General features: G+C 46.3%; 3 protein-coding genes across 9 annotated transcripts; all 3 read left to right on the top strand.

The window, feature by feature from the left end:
• Positions 1–11: 11 nt before the first annotated feature.
• Vps13d (vacuolar protein sorting 13D) lies at positions 12–16,755 on the top strand. 4 transcript variants are annotated; one of them, XM_076444244.1, is made up of 22 exons: positions 12–792; positions 1,246–1,436; positions 1,502–1,733; positions 1,803–1,999; positions 2,161–2,328; positions 2,389–2,626; positions 2,816–9,561; positions 9,643–9,793; positions 9,914–10,142; positions 10,207–10,450; positions 10,532–10,900; positions 11,031–11,219; positions 11,275–11,598; positions 11,773–11,965; positions 12,111–12,293; positions 12,387–12,617; positions 13,085–13,111; positions 13,458–13,618; positions 13,702–14,871; positions 14,952–15,064; positions 15,277–15,706; positions 15,851–16,755. In XM_076444244.1, exons 1-22 carry the CDS (start codon positions 696–698, stop codon positions 15,950–15,952), a joined length of 11,985 nt encoding a protein of 3,994 aa, XP_076300359.1. In that variant the 5' UTR covers positions 12–695; the 3' UTR covers positions 15,953–16,755. The 4 variants fall into 4 exon arrangements, with proteins under 4 accessions (XP_076300359.1, XP_076300360.1, XP_076300358.1 ...); XM_076444245.1 differs by lacking the exon at positions 13,085–13,111; XM_076444243.1 differs by having other exon boundaries at positions 2,816–9,793.
• Positions 16,756–16,909: 154 nt separating this feature from the next.
• Positions 16,910–19,930, top strand: LOC143218803 (tumor protein p63-regulated gene 1-like protein). Of its 3 annotated transcripts, none has more exons than XM_076444257.1 (6): positions 16,910–17,855; positions 17,980–18,196; positions 18,273–18,449; positions 18,672–18,746; positions 19,046–19,176; positions 19,245–19,930. In XM_076444257.1, the coding sequence occupies exons 1-6, from the start codon at positions 17,741–17,743 to the stop codon at positions 19,430–19,432; spliced, it is 903 nt and encodes a 300-aa protein (XP_076300372.1). In that variant the 5' UTR covers positions 16,910–17,740; the 3' UTR covers positions 19,433–19,930. The 3 variants fall into 3 exon arrangements, with proteins under 3 accessions (XP_076300372.1, XP_076300373.1, XP_076300371.1); XM_076444256.1 differs by having other exon boundaries at positions 17,282–17,855; positions 19,043–19,176; XM_076444258.1 differs by lacking the exon at positions 18,672–18,746 and having other exon boundaries at positions 19,043–19,176.
• Positions 19,931–20,497: 567 nt separating this feature from the next.
• On the top strand, positions 20,498–22,274 carry LOC143218806 (ARL14 effector protein). Of its 2 annotated transcripts, none has more exons than XM_076444264.1 (4): positions 20,498–20,701; positions 21,345–21,461; positions 21,710–21,981; positions 22,042–22,274. In XM_076444264.1, the coding sequence occupies exons 1-4, from the start codon at positions 20,498–20,500 to the stop codon at positions 22,124–22,126; spliced, it is 678 nt and encodes a 225-aa protein (XP_076300379.1). In that variant the 3' UTR covers positions 22,127–22,274. The 2 variants fall into 2 exon arrangements, with proteins under 2 accessions (XP_076300379.1, XP_076300380.1); XM_076444265.1 differs by lacking the exon at positions 20,498–20,701 and adding an exon at positions 21,110–21,263.

The following is a 22,274-nucleotide window of genomic DNA, read 5'->3' as shown; positions in this document are numbered from 1 at the left end:
TAAAAGTGCATCGTGATTGCACTTTGTACGGAGTCTGTGTCTCGAATGGGAAAATAACCGCAGACGGTTCGTAAGAGTCGGGCAAACATAACCGAGCCGAGGAATTAACGCTATTAACGGTATAATATACGACCGATGATCTTGTCCGCTCGTGGGCGTCTTAGAACACGCAAAATTCCTAACGGTTGATCTCGTCTCGACGCGAGCATTACCTCAACAGTCTAATAATAAATACTCGCGTGCATCTATGTACATAGTAATGCGGTTAAATTAAAATCGTGCACGCACGCTGTACACAAAACTACAACGAGAAATAACATTCAGTGACACGAGGGGATCGTGCGAGCCGTGACAACTGTAGTTTCACGCGCAGTTCAGCGCAGTTATTGTCGTGATCCCGACGATACTGTCGGGTGCACGATCGATGCAACATTGTTTAACATGACTCCCAGTGGCACAGAAGAGATCTCGCAGTTTTCCCGACGAACGGAATAGCTGGCAGATATGAAAGACATTCTATTCGCAAGTGGAAGATCGTGTCTCGTTAACAGCATGAATCGCGGATGCTGTTATTTCGTGGATTTCGAAAGTTCTAACGAAATCCGTAACGGATAACCTAAACAGTTTATTTATGCCTACTACTGTGCGCACGTTATTCGCTGTAGCAGTTAAGGGACCGCCCGAACACTATCAAAATGTTGGAAGGACTCGTCGCGTGGGTGTTGAACAACTATCTTGGGAAATATGTTGAGAACTTGAACACGGATCAACTCAGTATAGCTTTATTATCGGGTAAGGTTATAATCTGGCAATGGATCAGGATGATTTTTGATTACCAACTTTCAGAGAATCTTTCAGAGAGAGATCATTTGTCTCGGGCTTGAGTAACACTGGTTCGCCAAACAAAGTCTCCATGTTCACTACAACTCTTCCTTCAGCACAAGCCCCACGATGCTAAACATACAATATATACATATAAGATCTTTGCTTGAAGTGACACCAACAACATTTACCAATTCCTTTAATTTTTACGGTAGGGACGATTCTTTCAGCTCTGCAAATTTTTCACCTCTATGTACTCGAATCGTCCCTATCATAAAAATTAAAGAAATTGGTAAATTGTTGTTGTTATACATAGTAGTGGTAAGATCTGTTCGGCGAGCCAGCATTGTCTAGGCCTGATTTATCTAATAGCGATTCTGCTAGTGGTTTTGGTACAGTACGACTAAACTTATATCTTCGCAGGGGAAGTGGAATTGGAGAACCTCCCTCTGAAGAAAGAAGCTTTAAGGCACATCGGGCTACCGATCGAGATAAAAGCTGGATTCATAGGCAAGGTCAGGCTGCAGGTACCTGTTCGTCAGATCAGAACTGCATCCTGGGTTATAGTCATAGAGCAACTATACTTAGTTGCTGGACCAATAAGTTTGAACGAGGTATAGACTAATTAAAATGATCTCGAAATATTCACCTCTTGTCTCAACTATTCTCCTGGTTACAGTTCGACAATGAAGCCGAAGAACAAGCAATTTTCGAGTACAAACTGAGTCGTCTAGACTCCCTGGAAGCAAGATGGAGGGCGGATACAGATCGCGATCCTGGTTACTATGCCACCAGTTACAGTTCTTGGGTGAATTATGGTACCTCGTTGGTTACGAGTATCATCGAGAACTTGCAGCTTCACATTAAGGATGTACATATAAGATATGAGGATGGGGTGACATTGCCAAACGGTAATACATCTGCTTCAATCTGAAAGAGATTCAGCAATCGCTAAAAATAATAATGATTTCAATTCAAAGGTGGTGGCATTGCACTCGGTATAACGATAGGATCTCTAACTGCACAAAGCTGCGATGCCAGTTGGATACCAGGGTCTGCCTCGTGGAACCTCACAGACGCTTCCTTGAAGCTGATGGAGCTCGACAGGCTCGCTGTTTACTGGAACCAGTTGAAAACAGACGAGTTTTTTGGGTCCCTGAATCTCGGTGATTTAGCTGTATATATTTACCTTTTATACGAATTGCCTAATCGATAGACTGCAGATTTTTCAATCCCAAGAGGAATGATTGTTTTCCATAAAAATCCGCAGTCTACTGATCAATATTGTACGTACAATCGACCGATCTTTTTTTTGAGTAATATTTTTCAAACCTGTAGATTGCTATGAGCGAGCCAAAGAACATAACGAGGAAGCACATATTGTCGCCTGTTAATGCTAGAACTTATATTAAAAGGGATAGATCGGAAAGACCGTTGAGGTCTACGAACAAGCCGAGAATCGTGGTGGATCTTCTTCTGGACGATGTACCATTGTGTTTCACAGATGTACGTACCCTAATTCCGATCCCTATCGATCTAAAATATAAAAGATGACTCTGCTTGTAGGTACAGTATGATCAAATAGTAAAATGTATAAGAGGTTTAAAAGACATAGAGCGTCACAAACAACAGAGACGCTGTCGTCCGTCGGTCAGCGTATCTGCAGCGCCTAAAGAATGGTGGAAGTACGCAGCACGCTGCCATCTTGGCAGGGAGGCTCTCAAGACCAAGCCGACATGGGGGGATATGCTTCGCAGGGGCAAAGAGAATATTTTATACGTCGAGAGCTGCACCAAGCTGCTAGGTACTGAAAATGAACTCCATACGAATCTACCCAAAAAATCCGTTGGTCTTCAAACTCCCGTAATTTCCTGTAAAAAAGTCCTACAGTGTTCTCTTTTTAGAAAATTTTTCTTGAAAAGTGAAGGTCGTTTGAGGATCACCGTGTTATGAATACCCACGGTACCTGATATCAATCATTATCGCATTACAGGTACGCCAACAAGTATTTTACCGCTAGACGTAAAGCAGATAAAGGAGAAGGTGGAGCAGGAGCGCAGCTTCGACGAGCTAAGAGTCCTCAGGGAGATAGCGATGTACAGAGTCAGGCCGCCGAAGTCTGTTCCAAACGAGAACGTGAACATGCCACAAGGTCGTGGGATGTTAGAGCAATGGTTTCCACAATGGTGGGGCTGGTACTCGAAGGCCCCCAATACAACCACCCAGGGCACGTCCTCTACCTTCGATGGAGAACTTCTAGACGTCCTAGCGGACACCATTGACGATGACACATTGTTACGCCGGGACATGGTGTTCGGCCAGTTCAATTTCACGTTATCCAAGGGAGCTATATCCCTCTGTACAGTAAAGCCAGACAGCGAGCAAGCTAAAACCGTGATACAACTGCAGTTCGAGCGAGTAAACTTGAGCTATGAGTCAAGGCCTAGATCAGGATCGCATAAATTCGCGATCAGCTTGGGTTCTTTGTATTTACACGATTACCTCACGGAAAATTCGACCTTCCCAATCCTCGTGCAGCCGCAGGTAGTGTCCACCATAGTCTCCAGAGCTCGTAGTTCCTCGGAGAAGCTTGCCAATCAGCTACCGCAACATTTATTCGAAATGACTTACGAGAAGCGACCGCTGCACATAACCGCCGACCACTCGTTGCACGTGAACTCAAGGTCGCTGGACGTGGTATACAATCCTGTCGTAATCTCCTGGCTCATCGACTTCATGTGCGAGCCGCACAGGACCTCCACCACTCAGAGGATACAGGCGATGAAACGCAGGACGCACAGGCAGCTGATCAAGAACTGGGAGCAAATTCTTGAAGGAGATTTCGTCTACAGGTCCTCCTGGGACCTGCAGTTCAACATCTCTGCGCCGCAGATTTTGCTGGTAGAGAATTTCACAGACTCAAACGCCGCGGTTGTGGTCGTTGATTTCGGAAAGCTTCATCTGACGAACAGTGTCCAGGACGATGAGGTGATCATCAAGCCAGGGTCTGGTACCAATAGCGACGACGAGGATGAAAGGTTTGAGACACCGTGCTCGACTCCACCTGGCAGTCAAGAGAACGGCTCCGTGCAGGACTTCCAGACTATATCCGAGACAGCTCTGCACCAGAAGCTGTACGATCATTATTCCATCAACTTAGTGGACCTGCAGATTCTGGTGGGCAAGGTTAAGGACAATTGGAAGCACGGGAGAACCAGAGGCATGTCGAGTTTGCACGTCCTAGAGCGCTTCAACATATCTCTGCAGATTGAGAGACGCGTGTTCAATACATCAGACCCTAACCTCCCGTCTGTAACAGTGTCCGGGAACCTCCCACGACTGGTGGTGCACGTAAATGAACAAAAGGTGGAGGCGATTAGGCTGATGTATAATCTACTCTCAAACTTCTCCAAGTCGACGGGAATCTCGCATAACAGCGTGGTCAACGACGAGCCTGAGAGTCCGAAGAAGGAGGAGACGACGGATAAATCTTTAAGTCACGCGGTGATGGTCCAGTTTATTATTGATCAAATGACCTTCGAGCTACAGTCTAGAGGACGCAGTGTGGCCGAACTACAGGTCTCCGGGGTCAGGGCAGCCCTCAGCAAAAGGACAGCAGACGTTGGTATTTCTTTATCCGTTCACGGTCTGCTCCTGGTCGACGCTCTTCAAGAATTCGGCCCGGACTTTGAACTGCTGGTCGCTAGTCATAAACACGTCGGCATGGACAGTGTCTCTGGAAGCTTGAGGGACTCAGAACCTACCTCACCGGTGTCGCCAGTGTCTCCTGGCTCTCCTGATCCAAATCTACCGAAACGTCTAACCTCTCCCATTGCTCTGACCAACGCGTTATCCAATTTAGCCAGTCGATCGAAGAATCTTCAATCACCGAGAAACAATTCCTTCATCGAGCTAGACAAGATGGACTCCGAGGCTCTAATCGTGGTGGAGTTGACCCTAGTGTACGACACCTTGGAGAACTTGAGGGTCGCCAACATACAGTTCAATAACCTGGACATCATCGCGAACCAGGAGACGATAGTAGAGCTGATGGGCTTCTTCAGGAGGATATTCCCATCGGCGAAGATGCGACCCGGACACATAGAGAGGCAGGAGTCGCTTTCCAGTCAGACTATAGAGTCCAAAGTGTCCACTAGAACCGAGATCACCTTCGATTTTCACAGACTGAACGTTCTACTATTGAGGGCGGTGATGCACGACAATCATCTGGTGGGTCAGAAGATCGCTACCGCGACGATGTGCGACGCTCGGATACAGGCGACCTTGGCAGGGAACACATCGATCTCCGGGTCCCTCGGAGGTCTGCAGGTCTTGGACCAGACGTTGACCGGGAAGATTCACCAGCGGATCGTCAGCGTGGGAAGGGATCCTATCGCGGACCCTCATCAGCAACCGCTAGAGCACTTCAGCAATCTGTCGAATCAGCCCGAGGCGTTGAGATTCTCGGCGAACAGGTGCACGAAGCAGAACGGGCAACATCAGGATGAAGTGGAAACATTGGTGGATTTGACGATCCGTATAGGCAGCGTGTGGTACACCCATGCTCCCCACCTGCTGTCCGAATTACGCTCCTGCGCTGACGAATTTAAGCAGTACTTGAAGAACCTAGCTCGGCAAATCAGCGCAGCGGCCACAGACATGGCCATCGGCCTTGTCAACGCAGAGGACTGGTCCATTCCTCAACGTAGACGCTTGCCGAGTCTCTCTGTAGACCTGGAGAACTCGAGCAGCGTGTCTCTGAAGCTCGACATCCTCTTAGACAGTCCCGTGTTGGTGATACCCCGCTCGTCGCACAGTGTGCAGGTGTTCGTTGCCCACCTTGGCACGATGTCCTTGCAGCACGAGCCCCATCTCGACTCCATGGCGAAGCACACGTTAACTCTAGAGGTGCGGGACATGAATCTGTACTCCCTCGAGGTGTCCCCTAACGTCGGTCAAGGTCAGAATAATCTTCCCCAAAGAGCGGAAGAGATATACTCGTGCAAAGAGTCCGGGAAGCCGGTCCTGCACGACACAGTATTAAAGATCGTAGTGGAGATAGAGAACACGTTGGTGCAGACGCCCAGCTTCTTCCTGGACAACGATTTCTCGAATGGTCCCGTAGTCCAGGTCCACGGTGTGGTGACCAAGCCATTGAAGGTATCCTTGTCTCGAGGTCAATACGAACAGCTGTTGGACACCATCAACAGGATGTTCTCGATGCCAGTAGCGGTGCCTGTTGCCCAGAAGTCCCACGTGATGAACAAACTCCCCAACTACTCCGACAAGCTTGATGTATCCATGAAAGTCCTGTTCGAGCTGCCCACGCTGAACGTGGAGCTGAAGCAGGGTATCTTGGAGCAGCCGTTGGTCGAGCTGTCGATGAGGGACTTCGTAGCGAAGTATGAAAAATTGCAGAGGAACGAGTCCACTATCCAGGTCGCCCTGCGATCTCTGCTGATGGAGGATCTGCTGTGTCCCGTTGGCTCCAGGCATCGATGCATGATGCAGTCCTCCGCACCCAGTCGAGCCAAGCTCCCAGCTGGCGTATCCAAGTCCTGTCCGGACCTGGCCTTCATCCAGCAGTTCCGGAGCGAGTTCGGACGAGGAAGCTTGCCCGATAGGCTAGAAACCGATACCCTGTACGGCGCGATTCCTGCTCACTGGCGTAGACAGCCTGTTTCTTTAGCAGACACACCTAACACTCCACCTCCATCGCCCGGGGCTTCTACGAGTGAAGAAAATCTGGTGCTGATGAGCATCACTATAACCGAACCAGATCCCGATCAGGAGAAGGACCAGTTCCAGCAGAAGAACATCACCGTAGACTTCAACTGCCTGGATCTTGTGATCAGCGTGGAGTCGTGGATGGTGGTCTTCGACTTCTTCGGCTTCGCTGGACCCTCCGGAGCAAACCCTAAAGTCACCATGATGACCTCCGTTGACGTGGACCAGCTGGACAAAGCGGGTTTGCCTATACGATCGGAAACCGAGATTGAGGTGAGGTCCCTGACCTTGGTGCTAATACAGACCGAGAGGGAAATTGCCAAGGCCAACGTATCCAACGCTACTATGCATATACTGAAGGTGAACGGGAAGACGATGGTGTTCGGGTCCTTGGGATCGATGTCTCTGTTGGACCTGACGCCTCACGGAAGGTTTTACAGGGAGAGGTTCCTGTCTTCCGGAAGGAAAGCGCTGAACTTCCAGTACTCCGGCTACGTGGACTCTGAGAAGAGGCCCTACGATGCTCAACTAAAGCTGGAGATGTCCGCTGTCCACTATGTGCACACTCAAAGGTTCGTCTCGGAGCTGCAGGCGTTCTTCATACACTTTTCTCAGCTCTGGACCATCATGGCTAACCTGAGAGCTGGGTTAGGAGCCGTCATCGACACCAGCAAGCGGAGCATGAGGTTGTCCTTGGAGCTTCATGCAGGGGCTCCCGTGATACTCTTGCCGGTCAGCTCCAGGTCCGACGAACTGATACTGTTGGACCTGGGGGAACTCACAGCTCACAACAAGTTCGCGGCTTCGGAGCTCATCGACAAGTGCATGCTGGATATAATGTTCCTGGAACTAGTCAATATGGACGTGTACGCCGCGAGGAGGGTGCCCTGCGACGATCAAAGCGACAACATGGACGCGTTGGTCGTCGGCGGGTTCCTCATCAAGAAGTTGGGCTCCTCGTTGCTCACGGAGATGTGCCACCTGAAGCTGCGCATCGAGAGGAACCTGGATACTTACGTCAGCAGGGACATACCCGATTTGAGTATACACGGGACCCTGTCGACGATGGACTGCGCTCTGGACCCTGCTCAATACATGCTTATCCGAGGACTATTGTCTTACAATATCGGGGAGAACTTGGAGGACCTGCGACAGTTCATGCAAGACCTGGACCAGACGGTCAAGTACTCCATGGTCAGCGTGGATACTCGAGAGAAGATCTGGAAGAAGTCTTGCATAACGCTCGAGTTGGTGAACGTCACTGTGAAGCTGCACCCTAATCACAACATCGCTGCTCTGGCTTGCGTCAATTTTATAAAATCCCGACTTACCTTGGACTCTTTGAGCGACGGTTCGCAGGATATAGATCTAGTGTCTCAGGAGATACTGATCACGGACACGCGGTTCCAGGACGAACCATCTAGCATGCAGTCGAACGTGTTTACGGGGATCCTGCAGCCTCTGAGGAACGCGAACAACGAGAACCGTGTGCAGGCTGAGGTGCATCATAGAAGACGAAAAGCGAACGCAGCGACGACAATCTTGGTGCACAGCATGCGGCTGACGGCGATCTTGGACTGGTGGGAAGCCGTGAGGGACTTCCTGGTCCTGAATTCACCGGAACCCGACCCGATCATCGGCATAGCGCAGGTAGCCGCGGAGAGTAATCAAGACAACAGTGCTTCTACCACTATACCTTTAGAACTGAAGATCAACATCACCGATTCCGAGTTGGTGATCGTGGAGGACACCTCGGTGAAGGACACGAACGCTGTGATCCTGAAGAGCACAGCGGTCCTGTCGTACAGGTCCGTTCCTCAAAAAGGAGAGAAGCCTCTGTCCTGCAATCTGTCTCACTGCGAACTCTTCTCCTGCATCCCTGGCTTCGAGGAGGAGACTGCTCTATCCATCATCGATCCCGTGGGAGCCAGTTTAGATCTGACGCAGGACAAGTGTCTGGAGATCCAGCTACAGCCATTGTGCGTCAGACTAAGCTACCACGACGTGACCATGTTCACCAGGATGCTGAGTTCCCTGCCCAAGCAGACTCTAGTAGCTAAACAAAGATCCAGCGAGGTGCTGACTCCCACGGAGAGACAGGTGCAGAAGTTAGCTGGTCTAGGGTTCGCAGACTCGGATTGCAGATCAGCCTTGGACCTCTGCAACGGCCAACTGGACGAGGCAGCCTTGTGGTTGACACAGAACGCGGTGCCGAACTCCGACGTGGGAACGAAGCAAGATTTCGTCTTTCACACTATCGAGCTGCAGACTGCCTGCGCTAGGATCTGCATCATCGACGACTGCAGGGACGCCGATGTTCCGTTGTTGGAGGTCACGTTGACGGACTTCAGTCTGAGACAGGTTTGCATGGGACCCGGTCTGGTGTCCTCTATGTTCGGTATCGATTACTACAATCGAGTGCTGAGTGGCTGGGAGCCGTTCGTGGAGCCCTGGCAAGCTACCATCCAATGGGAGCAGACTTTGACGAACAATCTGAAGTCGAAGAGGCTACAGATGTCCGTAGACTCTCAGAACTCCGTAGACGTTAATGTTACGTCCACGTTGGTCGAGCTGATAGAGCTGGTCAAGAACAACTGGATGCAGGATTTTTACTCGACCTCGGTCAAGGATGTGAACGTGAACAAGCCAGCGAATGGACAGGCCTATCGACGCAGGCAACCGTTCATCCCGTTCGCGTTGAAGAACGAGACAGGCTGCAATCTGTGGTTCAAGACCATCATCGCTACCGCGAACGACACTAAGGACGTGGGGCCGAATTTCAAGCAGAAGAATAATTTTCGGAAGGACGATACGTGGATTGAAGTCGTTCCAGGAGGCACAGTGCCGTTTACGTTCGAAGGCAGAGGAAAGCTGAGACATCATGCTACTCACAGCGTTCGAAGACATCAGATCACGGTGCTCGTGGAGGGACTAGAGGCTGTGGAGCCTGTCACCGTTGATCGCGTTGGCATATACTTCAGGCACGCTTATTTGAGCTGCGTCACTTTACAGGTGATTGAACGTTCGCCTTTATTCTTATTTTCAAGGCCGTTTCTGATTAGCAGTTTATTAATCGCATCGATCTACTTTCAGGTGGTTGCGCCCCAAGCTAGGATTGTGTTCGCTGTCGAGTTGGAAGGATCAGCTAGGAAGCTGGTTACTGTTCGATCAGCTTTGCAAATATCGAACAAGCTGGGTCACACTGTGGAGATTAAGATGGAGAAGTCCTTGCATCAGTTCGAATGTAAGTCCACGTGTTTCTATCAGGCGTGCAAATTAATTCGATCGAATAAAAACGTCACCGAACTGATTTGCAAACCTAATACGAAATTTGAGTCGCTTTTCAAACGCTGAATCGTTTCAGATCTATCTCTGATCTCGCCGGTCAGCGACAAAATCTTCCAGGTACCCGCACAGTCCACCATATCGGTGCCATTGACGCACACCAGTGTGCAAATGTGCCTGAAACCCCTAAACATGAATTACTTGTTCCAATATTGCACGGAGACGATAGATTGGACAACAGTAAGGAAACCACTGGAAGTTCTAGAAAATCGTATTACATGTAGAGCTAATCATAATAATATATTTAGGTAGGTGACCGTCGCGTCCGAGTAGAACGGTTTAACGCATTTATAAATTGCTCTGTTCTTGTAGGATGTGCGTGGCGATTATGCGCGACAATTATCCGCCGGACATCGGTCACATGTTGCCGGCGCATACTATAATCCTAATGGCTCCGCTCACTTTGATCAATCTACTGCCGCACGAAGTGCTGTTCAAGGTCGGTGCTGAAAGTAACAGAGTACCAGCTGGCGGCAGCGCTGATCTGCACACGGTGAACACCGAAGAATCTGTAGAAATTACGATACAATTAGATGGTTATTCTGGATCAGGAACGGTGAGTGATCCTTCGTCAATGTGAATAAATTCTCGGTCAGAAGAAATGTTCGGTTTTCGAGTGAAGGGTTATTTGTTGTAGATGATAGTGCCACCGAACGCTAACTCCTTCACTGCTCGCCTCAGGCTGACAGACTTCTCTGGCAGGATACTCTTCCTGCACGCAGCTATTAATATAGAGAAAGGCTCTGCCATACAGATTAGCATAACTTCGCCGTATTGGATTCTAAATAAGACAGGCCTGCCCCTCGTGTTCCGCCAAGAGGGAGTTGGCATAGAGGCAGCTGGACAATTCGAGGAGCATGAGAAAGCTAGGATGGTAGCGCCGCTATTGTTCTCTTTCAGCGATGAGGAGGCTAGCAGGACTTTGTCAGTTAGGGTTGGCACCTCTGTGCATCCTCAGGGTATACCGCAATGGTCCCAGCACTTTCATCTGCAGCCTGGCATACAGGTTTGTTTGAAAAATAGGGTCGAACAAAAGACTTTTTATTTCGCAACAAATAACTTGGGAGTTATTTGAAATTTTTCAAGAAAAATTCGAACGAACAAGTGACCGTTCATCAACTTGGGTGATCTTCCAGGTGCACAGACTCAGGATATCCCTGCGCGACGGTAGACCAGACATAGTTTATTTGATCAGTGTAGCTACGAGGACTGCCAGAGGAAAGTACAGGGCTACAACGGTCGTCACACTGTCCCCCAGATACCAGTTGCATAATAAATCGAGCTTCACGCTGGAGCTAGCACAAAAATCTTTTACCACAACAATCGTAAGTTGGTCCTCCAACTTCCGGTTGCTTGAGACTATATGTCATTATCTTCCAGACTCATCCAGACGCTCAAGCAACGTATATCAGAACCATGCCCGATTGTCACATGCCCTTTCATTGGCCTCGTTTAGACAAAGATTTATTATTGTGCGTCCGCATCATAGACGTCAAGGATTGCATGTGGTCGGGCGGTATCAGGTTAGACGACAACTACTCGTTAACGATCAACATCAGAGACTCGACAGGAAGGATGCACTTTCTGCGCGTCGACGTAGTGTTGCAGGAAAGCACGTATTTCATAGTGTTCACCGACGCGGACACTATGCCGCCGCCGATTAGGGTGGACAACTTCTCCGAGGTTCCTTTGGTGGTCAATCAGGTGATTACCGACACGAGCAACAATTACGCTTTTCATGATCAGAATACATTGCGACAGGGTGGAGCAAGCTTCATCCGAGACACTGAATGCTCCACCTTGTATGATTCCCAGGTCTCATTCGCTAAGCCATCTGATTGAATTAATTAGAAATTATTTTCAAGAGTTTTCTTATAGGTCACCGTGGACGACAACTTGCAATGGACCGTGAGACCTCATTCGTCGGTGCCTTATGCATTAGATGAGCCGATACAATCCGCTGGTTTAGTTATAACCGCCCCCGGAGGCGTCACAGCCACGTACGACTTGAACATACTCGGTGAAGCCAGGGGATTGACGTATGAGAACTTTATTTACATTGCTTTCACTGGTAATTGTTACTCCCATTACTATCGCACAGGTATCAAAGGTGGTCAAACGTGCTTTTGAACCAATCTGGTTTCAAGTACTTTTCACCACCTTATCCGAATGTAACATTTAATTCAGACGATTATAAATGTGGCTGTTGACACCAGGAACCTTCAAGTCCGACGGCGATCTGGGGTCAGGAGAGTGTGGATTTGACCCGTTGGACGTGGAGACTCAGAGATTAGTTTTAGAAGCTGGTCCTGGTGGCTGGGTGGCCTTGAGGAGGAAACAATACGGCGCCAGGTCGCAGTTGTGGAGGATGACTGGCGATGGCCAGTTGCAGCATGAAGGTTTGCATCGATAGCAATTTATTTTGTCGCTTAATAGTCTTGTGAACGACTTTTTATTGTTATGATCAATTATAAAAATATACGTGGTACTAGGATCCAGTCCGCCGAGAGACAAGCACTCGAAGACCCCGGACACGGTGTTGGTTCTAGATATAGCAGGCACAGCGCCGCAACCGTTCACTTATTGCGCGCTGGCCTTGAGGAAACCCGATTCTAGAAGAAGGTCCACTCAAACCTGGCGGTTCACGGACGACGGAAGGCTGTGTTGCGCACACAAAAATATGTGTGTTCAGTCAAAAGACGGATTTATGGGACTGCACGAAGGTTCGACTAAAACTATCATCTCCTACACACGTTTTTCTTAGTGGAGCTTCTCTTTACCCCTTCTCGTCATCACACCGTACATCTCTGGATCTTTTGTTCACGTTCATGACGCCATTTGGTTTTCTTTCATACCGTTTGACAAAGCTTTCGTGTGTCTGGTTTCGCTCACCGAGCATCGTCACTGCCATGCAGATTTATTTTTATTAAAAATCATACGCAGCTCGGACGTTGTAAAAAAAAACGACGATATATTCACAAGGAATGGAAGTGAATTTGGGAAACAAAACAAATCGCGTAACACATCACCGAAGTTTTATAATTTTTTGGATCTCCGGGTTCGGGATCATCGTTAGTCACCATCCCGTTGATATGAAGCCTATGATTTCGCGTCCCGTTTTTTTACCTGAGAAAGTTTCTTACCCCTTGTACTGGACTGATCAGGTCTACATTGATAACGAATGTTGCAGGCGGCTGTGTCGCCCGTTGGCAAATGTGTACGTATAGTTTTCGGGGTACACTCAGAGTACCGTCAATTTACGTATTAAATATTTTATTATCTGCTATGACTTTCGCTTGCTTCTTTTTTTCTTTCATTAGCGCTACGCGCACTCATTGCTGTCTTTGCATGTGTATTCTCTTGTAAAATATCTGCAACGTTCCCTCCGTAACGTCGCGCGTTTAGGGGTCAGTGATTAACTGGAGAATGAAAGAGGTAAGGGTAGAGGGGCGACGCTACCAAGGGAAAGCTGTATTTTAACTTCGAGTCTCTTACGCAGCCATTTAACTTATCCAACGCGATTGTTATGCACCTAATGAAGACTCCGCCATTCTATTGTTTAGGGAGCGAGGCGGTGTTGGGTCCACAGACGCACAGCAGCCCTCCACCCATTGAGCAACGCGTTGGAAGGCAAAAATTGCGTCCAGGATCCGGATTCTTGTCGATTAGGGTTGCGACCGATGGACCGACACGGGTCTTGCAAGTATTGGACATCAAAGAAAGGGTGCGCGCGGTGTTTATATATGTTTCATAACAAATGAGTTTCAACAACCAGTGAATAATAATCAAATAAATAAATCCTTGCAGAAGAAGACCTTCGCATTGCTCGAAGAACGCGACTGGTCCCACATTGCCGTCAGCCACCGTCCAACTCAGCTGAACACGGACGCCGAGAGCTTGAACTCTAGAGAGCTGGAGCTGAAAGTGAACCTAACAGCTGGCATAGGACTATCCATCGTCTCTCGGAGGCCCGTCGAAGAATTGCTATTTGCTAGGCTGGCTGCCATCTCGCTGGAGCTCGTACAGACTCCAGCGAATACCACGGTGGACCTTAGCATAGAGGACATCCAAATAGACAATCAGCTGTTCGAGGCGCAATGCACCTCGGTCCTGTACGTCACTCGGGCAGCACGCATAGAGAGCGAACATCGTCCAGCGATCCACGTGGTCGCTGAGAAGCTGAAGTCTAAGAACCAGAACGCTGAGATCTACAAGCACGTGATCATCAGCATCAAGCCTCTTTGCATACACCTGGAAGAGAAGCTGATCCTGAAGCTAGCCGCCTTCGTCGGCGCAGGAAGGTCCCAGCTAGAGGTCCCCGTAGACGAAAACGATTTCAAAGCCCAGAGATTCATCTCCGAAGTTTCCGCTGCTCATGCGAAACGATACTACTTCGGCGCGCTGAAAATCGTCCCTAGCCAGGTGAAACTCAGCGTGCTGACCACCACCAAACTGCCACGGCACCTCCAAGCGATAAAAAGACAGTTGGGATTGACTCTGATTAAGTTCGAAGACGCTACTATCGAACTGGAGCCTTTCATCAAGAAACACCCGTTCGAGAGCACACAGTTCCTGGTACATTCCATTATAAAACACTATAAGGATGATCTAAAGTGGCAGGCTGCGGTGATACTCGGCTCGGTGGATTTCCTGGGAAATCCTCTTGGATTTGTTAACGATGTGACGGAGGGAGTTTCCGGTTTGATCTACGAGGGAAGCGTGAAGACTCTAGTGAAGAATGTGACCCATGGTATTTCGAACTCGGCTGCCAAGGTCACCGAGTCTTTGTCCGATGGACTGGGGCGGGTTATAATGGATGAGAGACACGAAGAAGCTAGACAGAGGATTAGGGCGAATACTGCTGGGAGCAGCGATCATTTGGTGGCGGGGTTGAAGGGATTTGGGTTCGGGTTGCTCGGAGGTGTGACGAGTATCTTCAAGCAGACGTACGACGGGGCTGCGAATGAAGGATTTCCGGTACGTAGGAATAATTATTATTAGACTGTGGATGTTTATGCAAGAAATTTTAACTAGAAGACATTCACAAATGTTTGCAGGGATTCTTTGCTGGATTTGGTAAAGGGGTCGTTGGAACTATCACGAAGCCAGTCGTCGGTGTATTGGATCTTGCCACAGAAACTGCCACTGCCGTTCGGGAAACCAGTCGAAGGTAAAGACCTAGGAACTCGTGGAAAAATTTTCTTTCCACCGGTTCACCCTTGTATAGATTATTTAAATTAATATATTAGCGAGTAAAGAATGGACGTTCAGAGAAATTTTATAATATTTTTTAGAGGAACAAGGTTAAAGACCTTGCCCACCTCTATACCTCTACCGTAACGTGTCTATAATATTCACAACCATAATTCTCACTGCCACCAGTGCTCATCGAACAATACCAGCAAGGGACAGGCCTCCTCGCGTGTCGAGCGGTCCAGCGGGTCTGCTACCACCTTACAGCCGTCAACAAGCGGAGGGACAAGAGTTCCTCTACACCATAAATGATCACGATCACTCCGAACTATTCGTGTCGTACGAGTGTCTGCGCAGCGGGACAGAGAATCTGAGGGTGTTAGTCTCAAACGAAAGGGTCCGTGTAATTTCTGGTGGCACGAAAGGTGTGGTGACTGAAGTTAGCTTGGTAGATTTGCTGTACTGTCAGCCGACGCAGAAGTTGGAGAGCAACGGGACAACGTTGCACTACATAGAACTGATATCGAGGACAGACTCGACGATGATCTTCAACAGTGACGGGCCCGAGCTCCTGAGGAGACCCAAAGTCCGCTGCGACAACGAGGACGTTGCCAAACGAGTGGGTATACTTTTGAAAAATATCTTGAACAATCTAGGTCATTCGATTCGTCTCGAAATGCGCTTTGTACAAAGAAAAGGACATATCGCTCAATTTTAACAAATAGGATTGACCGGCGTTTTCTGAACACACTGTTGTTTCCAGGTGTCACAACAGATCAACTACGCCAAGGGGATGCACGAGGAACGCAACCTGACCTTGTCCTCGTCCGACAACATGCTGGACGACGTTCAATACTACAAGTAACGGCGGAGAACATTCCTGTACTCCGCGTTCCATTTACATTTCGCATACTAGTCAGACGTTAGGTTCTCCTTTATCCGTTCGTCTCCTCTACTCCCTTTTTTTTCTCGTTGTGTAACAGTGCACATACATATAATGATGCCTTACTACGCTTAACACTAAGTTGACAAGACTGATACGCAAGGCACCATCGACGCTGCGGCGTGAAGCTCCTCGCAGCAGCGTCGCATACAGGGGGGGATATTATGTATATATCAGTTATGACAATTGGAAGTCAGCGCGAGAGAGAACGTTCCATTGTCGTACAGGTAGCACACGTGTTATACTTTTGATACTACAATAGCAGGATAAAGAGAGGGACACGCATGACCGGGTCGAAGAGAATGCGAGAGATTTCTTTTTTTAATTAATTTCGCACAGATATGCGTGTGCGTTTGCGTTCGTATGCGTTTAACGCGTGTGTCTGTCTGTGTGTGTGTGTGTGTGTCTGCATACGTATAAGTACAACTTGTAAAATATAGAAGACTAAGGTACGCCGTATTCATTAACCGTAATTTACTTAAACTGCATCATGAGAAGAAACCAAAGTTTTTATATAGAGTATAGATATTTATTTTCTAATTAACGTGTTCAATATTTTGCATACTTTCGGTTCGAACCAGTGAAGATCGTATTTTCTAACGGTGATGAGGGTAGACGGAAAGTCGCGAGAGGGGATACGCCACTAACATATGTATTATAATTGTACATTCTGTCTCTAATCGTGCGTGCAAATCTACTTAAAAAAGAAAGGAACACCTGTACATTATACTAGAAACGATCGGGACTGTTTGAACACTTGTTACAAGTCTGACGCATTGTACAGATTACGCGCAGTATAGTCAGCGGGAGGACGAAGTGTTTGTGCAGTTTACCATATTCTATCATGACAACTACATGATTAGCTATGCAAAAAGAAAGACACGTTGTTATAGATATTACAAAACAGAGTACTTTTACAGCAGCGTGCAAATACTTTTTCCGCCCTCTGTATTCTATATTTCTATCGAAGGAAGAATTGAATAGTAATAGCGAACTAGGAAATATATCAACGTGTTGACGACGTGTATAATAATCTATTATTGTATACAACGATTGTCTAGATTTGTTACACCCCGACCATTTTCACACTATCGATATAATTTAATAAAGAAAATCCTTCTATTTTGTTCGATAAACGAACGCGTCGATTATTCCGCGAAACTTATCGTTAAAATAATTATAAACAGACCGCGGATCTTTATGTATTCACAGCAAAATTGAGTGGATGAAATTCGAAGATGTTGACAAATTTTAAAAATTGGAAATGTCAATACATGATTTCCCCTCTATTAGAAATAAAATGCAAACAATTTTTATTTTGCATAAAGATCCACAGTCTAATTATAAGAATAAAAAATCTGAAACCGGTCATTCGATCGTTTACTTAGTATTAATATATATCTATGCTGCGTCAAGGTGCAGAGCGGTATTTCGTTGGGCTAACACCTTCAACGGGAAGCCTGTTATCGGTCGATAACACGTTATCACGGACAAGTTTTGGTCGGAAGATCATGGCGGCTCGCATGATCGCCAGAAATGTCAAGCCGCTGATCTAAATCAGTCGCGAGAACCGCTTTTTCTCGTCGCGACAGCCTTTGTCGAGCAACAAAACATATCAGTTGTGACGTAGTTCAAGAATAACAGCAACGTCACGCGCCGGACAATTAGTTTTTTCCGAGGTGTACAAAGGAAAAACAATAACCTGCAGCGATGGACGAAACATATTTCGACGAGGTGCCAGCGGCAAATTTTGAAACGGTCACTCTGGAAATCACGAAGGACCTCGACGGAAACGAAGTTAATCATTCGACGGCTACGTCCGACGGTAATTGTCCAGCTTTTATTCGATTAACATGAACACGGCGCTGTATACATTATTGATGAACTGCGGGTCTTCAACGCGGATATATTTGTCTTTGTAAATTAATCCGTAAAAATTCTTTTTCAAGAAATCGCTACTGCCAGGAGGAACATGGAGAACCAGGGGAATATTTTGAATCAAGTCCCAGTGTCCAGGGACATTTCCAACATTCCTTTCAAACATATAGACATCCATTCCTTCTTTACGGATAGGAACGAAGTGGTGGCGAAAGCTCTGAAGGACTGTCAAGAGACCTTGATCAACGACGAGGAGAAGGACATAGCTGGAAGCTGGCTCCTGACAGAGTAAGAGGCTCCGGTTCATCGGTTTTCATTCGGATGTTCTGTCTGCAGATAGTTGTTTGACCGATGATACTTGCAGAATTAGTTTGTGGGACATTGAGAAGGAAAGACTGGTACTACTCACTAAAAAAGCTATTTACTCGATAAAATACGACTTTATCTCCTTAAAGATACTAGAGTACAATCGAATACCACTATCGCAGATCGACACGCTAGTGTCCGGCGAACTGATCTATCCACCTTCCTCCTTGGTTCCGTAAGTGTTGAGATTTGTACAAGGAAAATATACTTTTACCGTTGTACAGGGTGTCTGAATAGCTGTCTTAAATACTCCTGTATACAAACACATCTCTAGTACTAAATTAAATGTACATCTACGTGCAAAATTCCTGTGGAGATTTTTGTGCAACAAATAAGGCATATATTCAGGCAAGCCTATTTGATGAATTGACTAATAAATATATTTGACAATTTCTAGACGATTAAGTGGATTGGCAGAGGGTGTGTCTTCGTCTCTCACCTCTTGTACCGGTCTTGCACAATTCGAGTTTAGGTATTTCGAACAGTTACAGGAAGTTCTAACAATTCTATTGTTTCGATCAGTAGTTGCTTTCCGTTCACATATAATGCACGAATTTTTATTCGCATGCACTGAACCTGCCTCTCCAATTGTAGAGAATCGATGTATAATTGTAGTTCTTTATACATAGTAACATTCATATCGCTTAATTAGGACTGTTGTAATAACAGATGGCACTTGAAGGGTTGAATGTATCGATGTATTTTGATGTGGTAGTCGAAGTACAATAGCTCGTACTTTCTTTTATCATGTTGCAATGAATTGTTCAGTAGACGATCCATGTATGGTGTGAGACTGATGTGGAACAAGGGAGATCCGTTACCTTTAACTAAAAAATGGAACCCGTTCGCGAAAGATATACCGTGGCTCACGTACACTAGTCATCCATTGTTTTGGTACAAAGGTAAGCTCTTGGTCAGATGATTTAATCATTTAGTCTGTATATAAACTTTGTAAATATATTTTTTGCAGGATCGGAGGCGGAGAAAGCAAATTTCGATGTGGAGGGTCTACACTCGACGATCCTAAGTTTATTGCCGGTCGAGTGCAACGTTAAAACCGCATCTATTATCATAGAGAATTACTTTGGTCTGGGTGCGCTAGTACACAACAAAAACGAGCTGGGCTTCTTCAAGATCCGGGGCAAAGTTAGCTTTTAAATTCTTTGAATTTTTCTCTTCGAGCCTTTCAGAAAGTTTGCTCGTTTCAATTCTCGAGGTACATCTATTTCGAAAGTCTCTACAGTTCTACAGTATTCATAAAAAAAAGAAAAACAAGAGAATATCAAAACTTATCAATGGTACGTAAATATATATAATTTAATTATCTCTCAATCTCTATTCCGCATATTGTCGCAAGACTTCGCTGTGAACTACACGAGAGAAACATCTGTACGTTCTTCGCGTTGATTCAATTGTAAATCTTCTTTGCGTACACGCGACGAATAATCTAGTTGTTATATAAATATATATAATATATATGTATTTTTACTCTGTACCTGGCTGATAGAAAAGAAAAGATAAACTTACGATAAGTATACAGCGTCGTATTAGAATAATTAATCTATCTTCTACATACGAGACTAAGTTTTATAGTTCTACACTACGAAGATTGTGATTGATCTTGCTTATAATAATAAAGATAAGACTTCCGATAAACCGATTACAGTTTCAGGGACTTCCCCTTGTGAAGTACAGTGCCGGACAAAGTGATAGAACATTTCATGTATTTGTATACATTTCGTATATAACACACAATAGGATATAAAGTGAGGGACGAAGGTATTTGTATACCCTTTGTAGAGAAAGAAGTGTAAACATGGGCTGACTTTGCTTGGTCAATTGTAATCTATCAGCAGTGACCAGTGACCAGGGCCGCCGCGTGCGGTTATGCAGGTTGTGCGCCGCACACGGGCGTTTCGTCGAAGGGGCGCCAAAACATGAACGGGAAGGGCGCCCGTCGCTGTCAGTGCGGCACAAAGCGTAATAGCAGAAGTAACAAATGTTACAGTTCAACGAGATTCTAGAAGCTAGCAACCCGGTTGTTGATTAAAAAAAAATAAAAAAAAGGTCATTCATTGTATTTTATTATCGTGCTCGGAAAAGGGCGCTAAATTTCTTTCGCACACGGGCGCCTCTTACCCACGCGGCGGCCCTGGCAGTGACTATTTAGAAGCAGACGAGCAAATCTTTCATTTATTTTATGTACAACATTATTTGTGCCAAATGGGTCGAGGAAAATCATTAGACAAAAGTGAAACCGACCGAATTTTGTTATTATGGTCACAAAATCAAAGTGTCGCGAAAATTGCGAAGTTATTAAATATAAATCTGTTCACTGTGTATAAGTTCTTAAAAAGATCGAAAATCTACATAAAGAAGAAAAGTACTGGCAGACCTCGTGCTACAACAGTATGCAACAGACTTCGTGTAATGGAATTAAAACAAAGTATTGTTACAAGTAGATAAAATTAAGGTATTTATTCATATGTTTATTCAATAACAGGAGAAGTTACCTCGGAAATGGGAAAAAGTAAGTGTGAATTTATAGTGGAGCTGCGAGCATCGATGATAGCGGCGCGGTGAAAACAAACCAACATGCGTGACAACATTTCGACACATACTAATGAAAAAGTACATATGTATTTTCATTGTTTTTCTTTTTTTTCACCGCACAGCTCACCTCGCTGCTCCACTATAAATCCACCCTTATAGAACAGAATAAATCTATGAATAAATATCTGACGCACTTTCGTTCCAACCCAAATGTTCTATCATTTTGTTCGGCACTGTACAAAGCGTTCAAAATTTCCCGCCATTTCCTGTGTTGAGCGCGCATGCGCCAGGACATTTTGCCAATATCTCAACTCCGCTTCTGCTTTGAACTTTGTTTGCTACCACTTCCCGAACAGAACGTTAGGTTAACTTCGAACAATTTTGATCTGTTTCTGTTTAAATCACGCGGGAAAAATTTGATTTTATCTAATATGAGGTAAATGCGACCGCACGAACGGTCCATCGATGTTGACATAGTTGGAGATTATGCTTCCTGATCCGAACCGCTTTTAATTAGGGTCGTTCGAAAGGTCCACTTGTCAAGACTCAGATCACAGTCATGGACACGGGAAACAACAGTTCTGGTGGTTCCACGTACGCTAACAATATAGAAACAACCCCGAGGGTCGAACGAGTAAGTTTTCCGTCAATAATTTCGATGTTCTCGATAATTACGTAGATTAGGGGGACGACCCGGTGGTGACCTTGAATCATGTTGTCAGGGTCGACATTCTGAACGTTTCTTTACACCGCATGCGACTATTGTTCGGTTGTGGTTTTCAAGATATAAGGCAAAACGTCATGGTTGAATATAACATATAATATAATGTAATTTCATGGAAAGAATTGCATAATAATTGTGTAATCTTGCACTTGCCGCAGAGGGTCACCAGAGGCTCCAGACAAAGGGTGACCAAAGGGCTGGACAGCGTGACAAAGTTCCTCTCCAACTTTGACCCGGAGTGCAGCGAAAGAGAGAAGCGTAAACTCCACAGAAAGCTCAACCAAATCCACAAGAGGCATGTATTGTACAACGAGCTGGGACACTACATTCAGTCAGGGCAAGACTTGTGCGACTGTCTGAACATGAGCTGCACAGGGTGTCACTTCCCCTGCAGCAAGTGTTCCTCCACCAAGTGTGGCCACGACTGCAGGTTTGTGTCTCAAGATTGTACAGCTTCGTAGATTCCTATTGCTAACAAATATTTTCCTAGGACAAACCGTAAGTGGACCTACGAGTCCATTGAGAACGAAGGGAGCGACATAGTCATAAGGAATTCCTTGCTGAAGGAGGGATGAGTCTCAGGGGTTCGTCAGCATTTTTCCCATGATTCTGCTGTTTAGAGGACTGTGTAATCCTCCGAAGATAAACCGTGTTTCTAGGCTAAGACTGAACAGACTAGGATAGACTATCGTAAGGTGAAAACAATAAAGTTATACAAGCGTT

Source organism: Lasioglossum baleicum, chromosome 20 (assembly GCF_051020765.1).
Source record: "Lasioglossum baleicum chromosome 20, iyLasBale1, whole genome shotgun sequence".
In the NCBI taxonomy this organism is placed as follows: Eukaryota; Metazoa; Arthropoda; class Insecta; order Hymenoptera; family Halictidae; genus Lasioglossum; species Lasioglossum baleicum.
This window is presented reverse-complemented; position numbering and strand designations above follow the sequence as displayed.